The sequence below is a fragment of the Bombina bombina genome, chromosome 3, assembly GCF_027579735.1.
Source record: "Bombina bombina isolate aBomBom1 chromosome 3, aBomBom1.pri, whole genome shotgun sequence".
NCBI classification, from domain to species: domain Eukaryota; kingdom Metazoa; phylum Chordata; class Amphibia; order Anura; family Bombinatoridae; genus Bombina; species Bombina bombina.
The window spans coordinates 1,237,573,153-1,237,582,851 of NC_069501.1; the positions used below are offsets into that span (position 1 = coordinate 1,237,573,153).

General features: G+C 38.9%; 1 protein-coding gene across 1 annotated transcript in view; it reads right to left on the reverse strand.

Annotated features, from left to right (window-relative positions):
* The window catches only part of P4HA3 (prolyl 4-hydroxylase subunit alpha 3), a 156,210-nt gene extending 147,183 nt beyond the window's left edge, over positions 1–9,027 (reverse strand). Inside the window, exon 1 of the mRNA XM_053708742.1 lies at positions 8,375–9,027. Within this exon, the coding sequence (XP_053564717.1) occupies positions 8,375–8,577 (203 nt within the window). The 5' untranslated portion in view covers positions 8,578–9,027. The remainder of the gene's footprint in view (positions 1–8,374) is intronic.
* Positions 9,028–9,699: the final 672 nt, after the last annotated feature.

Here is a 9,699-nt window from a genome sequence, read left to right on the forward strand (position 1 = left end):
GTGAGACTCCTACGGCTTAAAGAATTATACTACCATAAGGGTAATAAAGCTGATAGATTATTGGCCAATAGATTACGCCAGAAAACGGCGGCAGCGCGCATCCCCATGCTGAAGATAGATGGACGGTGTGTTATAAAACCCACAGATATTGGCAATGCTTTTGCAGATTACTATGCCGCCCTCTATAATCTACAACAGGACGGCTCAATTAGCCCTCCAACATCTGAGAATATTGAGACATTTTTAGCCTCGCTGAACCTCCCTTCGGCCCCACAAGACTGCATTGACTCTTTGCAGAACCCCATTTCACTAATAGAAATTAAAAAAGCTATTAAATCTCTTAAGGCCTTTAAATCACCAGGACCAGACGGCTTCTCTGACCTATTTTATAAAAAGTTTCAAACCCAACTACTTCCCGTTCTAGGACGTTTCTTTACGCTAGCAAGCAAACGGGGCACCTTTGCGGCCGAATTTTTACAGGCCACTATCATTACTCTCCCGAAGCAGGGAAAGGACTTGACCCTTTGTGGCAGCTATAGGCCGATTTCACTGTTGAACCTAGACGTTAAGCTGTACGCTAAGATTTTAGCCTCGCGCCTCAATTCTTTACTACCAGCACTGGTCAGACCAGATCAAGTGGGCTTTGTCCTACATCGGCAAGGCCCAGACAATACAAGACGTCTCCTGAATGTCTATCTTGAAGCTCATGGTTCCCACTTGCCCTGTGTCACCCTGTCGTTGGACGCTGAGAAGGCCTTCGACAGGGTGAACTGGAAATATATGGTGCTGCGGCGCTTTAGTCTTCCGGAGCCCTTCATCACAGCAATCGCGGCTCTTTACTCTACCCCATCGGCAGTAGTCAGGGGTCTGGGGTTTTGCTCCAGAACTTTCTCAATAACGAACGGCACGAGACAAGGATGTCCAATGTCCCCACTTATTTTTGCCCTCATGATGGAACCCTTAGCCGAGGCCATCCGGTCATGCCCCTTAATCCGAGGGGTATGTGTCCATCACACGGAGCAGAAGACTGCTTTGTTTGCAGACGATCTAACGGTGCTTGTGTCGGATCCTATTACTTCTCTTCCCCATCTATTTTCCCTACTGAATAAATTCTCCTTAGTCAGTTACTACAAGCTAAATGTCCTCAAGACTGAGGCATATGCTATTAACATTTCAGACGGGACTCTTAATGAACTGAAACGCACTTATAAGTTCGCATGGTCTACGACTCATATCAAACATCTCGGGGTTTATCTCTCACATAGTATTCCGAAGATGATAGAATTGAATTTCAATCCCTTACTGTCAACTATTGAAAAATCGACCGACACTTGGAATGTCCCATCACTGTCATGGCTGGGTCGAATCGCGGCCTTCAAAATGAGCCTCCTACCAAAGCTTACCTACCTATTCCGCTCCCTACCCATCCCGATTCCTAGATCTACAATTTACAAATTCCAACAACTATGTAACAAATTCATTTGGCGCAATAAGGCTCCGAGACTTGCTACTAATATTCTACAACAACCTCTTCTGGCTGGTGGGGCGGCTGCCCCCAATATCCTAAAATACCATGAGGCTGCCAGACTCTCTCATGTAACCCAATGGAAGCTGCCGTTGGAGAGCCGATGGGCAGAGATTGAACAAGCATCCCTTCCGGCTGGATTCACCCTACAAGATCTAGTGTGGATCCCTAGACACTCTAGGACGCCAGCCCTTTTGACTAATCCTATTGTCAAATCAAATTTGCAGTTTTGGGATAAGGTTCGCAACCTTTCGACCGTAGCGCCGCATCCCTCGCCATCGCATTCCCTTAGGGGGCTGCTATTGTCATTGCCAGACTCCCATCCCAACTTATGGCTCGCTTTGGGGCTGACTAGAATAGCAGATTTCTATGCAGGGGATAAGCTACTAAACTACCAGGACTTTCTTCGGAAGTTTAATCCGCCTCCTCGATTGCACTTTGAATTCTGGAGACTACGTAGCCTTCTCCTCTCGTGGGGCTTTGGTGCGGGCCCACTAAGGTCTAAAACCGCTTGGGAAGTTCGCTGGGACTCTATGACATCCCCCGGTAAACTTCTGTCCATCTCGTATCTCACGCTCATGAAGCCTCCAGTTTTCTATAAATCCCCTACAGTAAGGCGATGGGAATCTTCCCTGATGGTTTCAAACGAACCACAACAATGGCGGATGGCTGTCCAATTAACCAAGAAAGCTATACACTGCATAACCCTGTACGAGTTATTTCTCAAGGTTATGCTACAATGGCATATGACTCCCATCCGCTTGTTTAAAATCTCGGCAGTCAATTCACCCAAATGTTGGAGGGGCTGCGAGGAGTTGGGAACGCCCCAACATATTTGGTGGTCTTGCAGTCAGATTCAGCCGCTTTGGCAAAAATCAATCCGATACTGCTCTTCAGGGAATATCCACTTACCTCTGTCCCCTAGTTCATGCCTGTTCCACATCTTGCCTAGGAAATTGACTCTACCTCAGAAACTATTCTGCATTTACCTATTTCTAGCTGTTAAATTAGCTGTAGCGCGTATGTGGCTGCAACGCACTGTCCCTTCGTGGGAACAAGTGATGGACATACTGGATTTTGTTAAAAGAATGGAGTCCTATGTCTCCCATGTCCACGGGTCCACAGACCTTCAGTCCCAAATTTGGGCACTTCGCCCAAAGTAATTCCCCCTACAAACACTTTGGGGACTTTAGGTTCCTCAGGTTAGCTGTAACCGGTGCTACTAATGTCCTCCTGCCCATTCCCCCTTTCTTCCCCTTATCTGAACCCTCCCAATCTCCCCCGCTCCTATCCCTTGTCGATGTATACCCCCCTCCCTTATTATTTTTTTTTTTTTTTTTTTTTTTTTTTTTTTTTTTCCCCTTTTTGGATAGCTTGACACAGTTTTCTTTTTTTTTTCTTTTTTCTATGTATAATCTGGTTAACATTTCTGATTGTCATATTCTATGTTTAAGCTATAATTTTGGTATGAACATTTATGATGAAGAAACCTCTATACACTAAGGAGTTTGCTGACTTATATGGGTTATTAATAATATGGGTCTTTTTCCACAACAAATGGACTTTTGCACCCTCCCATGGAGAGGTGGGAATAAGATTATTGACCAACAGACACCAAACATGGACTTAAACATCCAGCATTCTCTCTCTTGTGCTCCTCATTTTATGTGATTGTTTTATATAATACTACCTCTGGTTAATCTTGTTATTCCTGTTGTATGTACTATTGATATGTATGTACATGCTTTTGATGCTCTTATGTTCATTTATCTTTTAAAACAATAAAAACTATTTAAAAAAAAAATAAAAAAATAAAAAAAAAAAATACTCATTTGCCTAATAATTCTGCACTCCCTGTATGAAAGCTTTTATCTTTGAGTGAAAACTGTGACTTGTCATTTATTCAGTTATTTTACAAAAACAAGTTTTCTGTATCTATAAAAGGATGTAACATTTCTTCCATTTATACTTAAGTTATATGTAATTGCTGTAACTGGGTGCTCAGATGAAAATTTGAAGCCATACAACACACATGAATAAGGTTTCTGTGTTTAACGCTGTCTTGGCTCTGTCTGACCCATTGCTCACAAGGAAGTTCTGTAGCAAACAGATAGGGAACAAGTTTAGCACAATTAGGCACCTTTTTGTGTCCATTACACACAGTGGCATCACTAGGGGGTGCGGGTGAGGACCGCACCGGGTGGCACCCTGGGGAGGGGTGACTACAAACCCCTTGTGACTCCCCTGTGTCTGGCTATTGTTAGTGGCGCTGAGGTTTCAGTAAACATACCAGTCCCATACTTTCCAAAAGTACACCGTTCAGTCCCCCCCATTGTCCCTGGGCCACTCGGCGCTGCACAGTAGTTATATTAAAAAAAAGAACTTTCTATTGATTATGTGATGCGCAGCAGTAATCCAATAACATTGCTGTATGTGGCTCAAGTTAGTACTTTAGCCCATGATCACACTCACATCTGCATGGTTTTTGAATAGCATTTCCAGACAATATGGCTGTCGGAGATGTAAAAAACTGCAAGCTTGTATTGTTCCCTGAAACAACAATAAATGCATGAGTGGAAGTATTGCGTACGTGACAACATACACATGCAATATTTATTTAGTTTTCACTCCCATTTGCTATATTGCTTTATTCTGGGCATATTTAATAGGGTGACCTGACACTTGTGTAAATGGCCACTGAATGCCCTCAATACCTGCTTAGGTTGGCCACCCAGCTGGTATTTTAACATGTCCGGTATTTATAAGGATCAGGCCAAAGTGGAAAATAAAAATGAAATATAGAAATAAAGATGCTATCATGGCCAAACGTATTCTAAGTTTATTGGAATCTAATTACAAACACATAATCATTTCAAATCAGTCCTAGCGGCTTTAGTTCTTGATTTATGCTGCATAATTATTCATGCAAATGTATGCTAATGAGCATAACTGGTATTTTTTCTCAGAAAAGATGGCAACCCTATACCTGCTATAATCTCAGTAGAGCAGCAGATTGCAAGACTTTTCCAGGCACCTGGGCCTGAGCTTTTAATATATAGTGTGTTTGGGTACAATGATGTTGAACTGTTGAAACAATCGAACAGTTCAACATCATTGTACCCAAACACACTACGGTACAGACCTGGACATTAAAGATTTATTATTCACACGCTGAAGAAGAGAGTCAAAATTAATGAACTGACTTATTACCTAAATTTCACTGAATATAAGAACACATTTATTGAGCATTTGAATACATCGCAAGTGCCTGAAATTTTCTTCTGCATGTAATACATGGCTGATAGTTGCAGATATTCTTGAGACGCCTATATCAGTAGATGATTGTATTAATGTTTTTATGCAAAGTTATAAATAACAGTAAATTGAATTTTAATTGTTAGTGACACCGGTGTCTATATTTTTATTGATTTTTATAATAATCATAGTATTTACCGAGATATTTGAGTGTCAATTTCTTTTTATATTTATTAAATTTATATTTCTATCTATTAATGTAAGTTTTTTCTTTCCTGTAAGTTTCAATTAGAGTGAACATTGGGTCCGTAAGAGGAAATTTCTTTGAGTTTTAAATTCTAATTTAGATTACCCAAACCAGGTTTATATTTAACACAGTTAACATAGTAACTCGCACTAAGATAAAAAATATTTTTTCATTTATAGTAGTATTTTTTGTATTTTTGAATTTCCACATTCGAGTAGTTATTATTATTTTTATTTCTTGAATTTTCACATTCTAGCCACTTTAACAGTCAGCCTTTTTTGGGGCGCCTCTAACAAAACGCTACTCTACAGTTAGATATCTGGTATTGGCATGGTGGTCTGTTCATAAAGTGGTATTGACATTAAGCTTGCGCTTGTCAGTTCTGCAAAAACACTTTAGGGGTCGATTTATCAACCCGTCAAGTATATGTTTCCCCGCAAGCCTTCAGGCTCGCCGGAAACAGGAATTAAGAAGCAGCGGTCTTAAGACCACTGCTCCTTAACTCATGCGCCACCTTTGAGGCAGCGGACAGCAATCCGCCCGATCGGATACAATCGGGTTGATTGACATCCCCTGATAGCAGCCGTTAGTGCGTGAATGTGCAGGGGGCGGCACTGCACAAGCATTTCACTAGAACTGCTTGTGCAATGATAAATGCCGACAGCATATGCTGTCGGCATTTATCGATGTACGCCCGCACACTGTTAAATCGGCCCCTAGGACTCTATATAGTATTTGCTTGCAAAACATCACAGATTCATAGCTGTAAAGGTAAGATCAATGCTGAAAAAATATCACACAAAGATACTTCAAAGAAAAATCTGTTAAATATACATTTATTGTCAAAACTGTCGATTTGTTACTATGCTCCATTCAGAGCTTGATAATTCGGCCCCCTGGTGTTTATTGTGCACTCATTTTTTCCAGTTTATTTCTATTATCTAATTTACTTCATTCTCTTGGTATCCTTTTTTTGTTGTTGAAGGAGTAGCATTGCACTACTGGGAGCTAGCTGAACACACTGGGTGAGCCAATTTCTGTGGCTACCTACATATGTTTTTCCAACAAAGGATACCAAAGGAACAAAGCAAGTTAGGCAACAGAAGTAAATTGTGAAGCTGCTTAGAATTCTGACTTCACTGTCTCTTTAATGTACTTATAGATTAGAGCCTGATTAAAGCAGCACAAATATACTGCACGTATCATCAATACAGTCTGCCTAATGAACACTCTGAGCAGAGTCTAATATCTGTCTCTTGTGTAGGAATTCTTAGAGTTTGATGAATAGTTTCAAACTATGACCTAAATCCCTTTAATGCGCTGCCAACAATACAACTATTCCTAAAGGAGTTTCACTTTTTAAAAACTTTTGTTCAAGCAATAAAAAAGCTGAATTTGCTTAAAAAAGAACAGAGAAAAGTATCTGTTTAAATGACATCCAATTTAAAGGGATCTGAAGAAAAAAAAAATTATTTTGTGATTCAGACAGAGAACAAAATTTAAAATTCAAATTTGCTTTGTTCCCAAGGTATTGTTTGATAAAGGGATACCTAGGTAGATGTCTGGAGCACTACAGGAAATACTGCTGCCATCTACTGCTCTTGCAAATGGATAACATTCTTGCAAAACTGCTGCTATATAGTGCTCCAGACGCTTATGTCCCTGCTTTTCAACAAAAGATACCATGAGAACAAAGACAATTTGAAGTTGTTTAAAACTGCACACTCACTCTGGCTCATGAAAGACTAATTTTGGGTTTCATGCCACTTTAAAGGGACATGAAACCCACTTTAAAGGGACATGAAACCCACTTTAAAGGGACATGAAACCCACTTTAAAGGGACATGAAACCCACATTTTTTCTTTCATGATTTAGAAAGAGCATGCAGTTTTAAACAACTTTTTAATTTACTTCTATTATCTAATTTGCTTCATTCTCTTGATATTCTTAGCTGAAAAGCATATCTAGATAGGCTCAGTAGCTGCTGATTGGTTGCTGCACATAGATGCCTCATGTGATTGGCTTTCCCATGTGCATTGCCCTTTCTTCAACAAAGGATATCTAAAAAATGAAGCAAATTAGATAATAGAAGTAAATTGGAAAGTTGTTTAAAATTGTATTCTCTATCTGAATCATGAAAGAAAAAAAATTGGGTTTAGTGTCCCTTTAAGCTAAAAACTGCCACCCAATCTGCATTCAATATATTATTAATACTTTTCAGATTTTCAGATCATGAGTGGGTAAGACATCAAATGTGCTTTTTGCAGTGTGAGATGTATAGGCTACATTCACTAAATTAGAGACTGAATGCCCTTTAAAAGAAATAATAGACTACATATATGAGTGTCTTGTTTTTTATTAAAGGGGCATTGAACTAAAAATGTAATTCCTCATAAAATGCTTGATTCTGCATAGTGGGGAAAAACACACACTACAAACCACGGTCATTATTTATTTTGCCTGCTTTTTCTGTGATTTAAGCAAGAACATTATGGGCCTGGGAGCATTCCATAGAATGCAGAATCCTGACACTACTACATGATGCACAGTGATTAGTTGGCAGAAACACAGGTATTCAGTCCCCAATTGGCCACTTAAATGGGAATATAACACTTCAGAGGATTTTCAGAGGGGCATGTACACGTTAAAAAAAAATGCAGTTTAAAATGCTTTGTAAATGTATACAGAGCTTTTTTATAGTTCATTTTTAATTTATGATGCATATATAGCAATTACTTTAATTTCAGTTTAATTTCAAAATATGTTTAAAGGGACATTAAACCCAAAAAATTCTTTCATGATTCAGATAGAGAATACAGTTTTTAAAAAGTTTCCAATTTACTTCTATTATCAAATTTATATCATTCTCATGTTATTCTTTGTTGAAGAGATACCTAGGTAGGTAGCGTGCACATGCCTGAAGCCCTACATAACAGGAAATAGTGCTGCCGTCTAGTGCTCCTGTTAATGTATAACATTGTTGCAAAACTGCTGCCATATAGTTTTGTGGACACGTGCACACTCATGACCTTACATCCCAGCTTTTCAACAAAGGATAACAAGAAAACGAAGAAAATTTGATAACAGAAGTAAATTGGAAATTTGTTTAAAATTGTATGCTCTATCTGAATTATGGAAGAAAAAAAAAATTGGGTTTTATGTCCCTTTAAGTATAGTTTTACTGTTTTATCCAGTACTGGATTAGAATAATAGATCACAAGTTCTTGTCATGTTATTATAACATATATATATATATATATTTGTCTAATGAGTGCATTAAAAAATTCTTCTATACTGTGGTGGTTCCGTAAAAACCCAGGGATTCTAACCAGAACTATGACATTACCTTCTCAAGTCATTGAGCCTGTGACTTTCCTGCTCGATATAAGTCTTCAGGTGCTGCAGTAGGACCCGCTCGGTGGTCAGAGCCTGCTGGATACTTAGCATGGAGCTGTACATATCCGCTAACAAAACTCGGAACAATCCCAGGAGAATTAATACAGTGGTCAGCTTGAGAAGGAGATGAAAGCCCCGAAACGTTGTCTGCATGGCTCCTGCACCTTATTATTCTGTACTCTATAAGAAGCCTCTAGGTACCGTCCTTTCTTCAGTAACTTGTACTAGACCAAGACTGAGCCCTTTCTATTGAGATGCAAGTGCTGCCTCATATAGTGCATATAACTGCTCTAATACACAAGACATAAAAAAAAACTTGTCTATGAACAACAGATAGTTTGTCCTTTTTTATTGCATCTTTTTATTTCTTGAAGATAGCAGATTATTTTCAGTCATGAAGTCTTCAGCACAAAACTCAACTGTTCCAGCAATATTCCTTCTTCTCAGATGTCAGCTAAATACTCCACTCTTTCTCCAGATAGCAGGCAGCAGGCTGTATACATGAATGTAATGTTTTAAGAAAGTGAAATCCAATGTATGAGAAACAGATGCCTCTCCATGTGTAGCAAGTTAGGTTTCTGAGTATTAGCTGCTGGCACAGAGAGAGTGTGTGGTTTGTGCTGGCAGCTGCTCCCGGCAAGGCTACAATTGTGGGATAGCCCAGACTGTGTGGGCTGGGAGGAGGGGAACTGAGATAGTCCCTGCAGACTAATTGCTCCATTCATTCTCAGCTCTATACCATCTATTGTTGTGTGTTCTTCCCATTCTTTATTTCTTCCCACAATAAATTAACTTTAATGAATATATCAATTGTATTTGAAAATCATTGTTTATATTTGTTAATTAATAAATTGTTGAGGGTTTTTTTGTTATGAGGCTGTTGGAAAATGTAAACTAAAAATTGATTTTTCAAATAAAAACTGTAATACAGTAACTTCTAATGTTACAGTGTGCTCTAAATCACCTATGAATGTGTAAAGAACAGTATGTCACACAGCAGAGCTCTCTCTTTATCAAAGCAAAGTTTGTCTGCCATTATTCGCCTGTTCAGCAGTCAAAGTTATAATAAAGGAGCCTATTTATTAACTTGTGGCAATTTCGACAAGAAGTGTAACAATATCTTCATAACTTTAGGCGTGATGTATCCAATTTATCAAGACTTCATTCTAAATCAATTGAATATTTACCACGTGACATTTATTATTAGCTATATCAGACGCAAACGTGTGAAACTTTTTTTGTCTTTTTAAAAATGATTTTAAAGGTACATGAAAC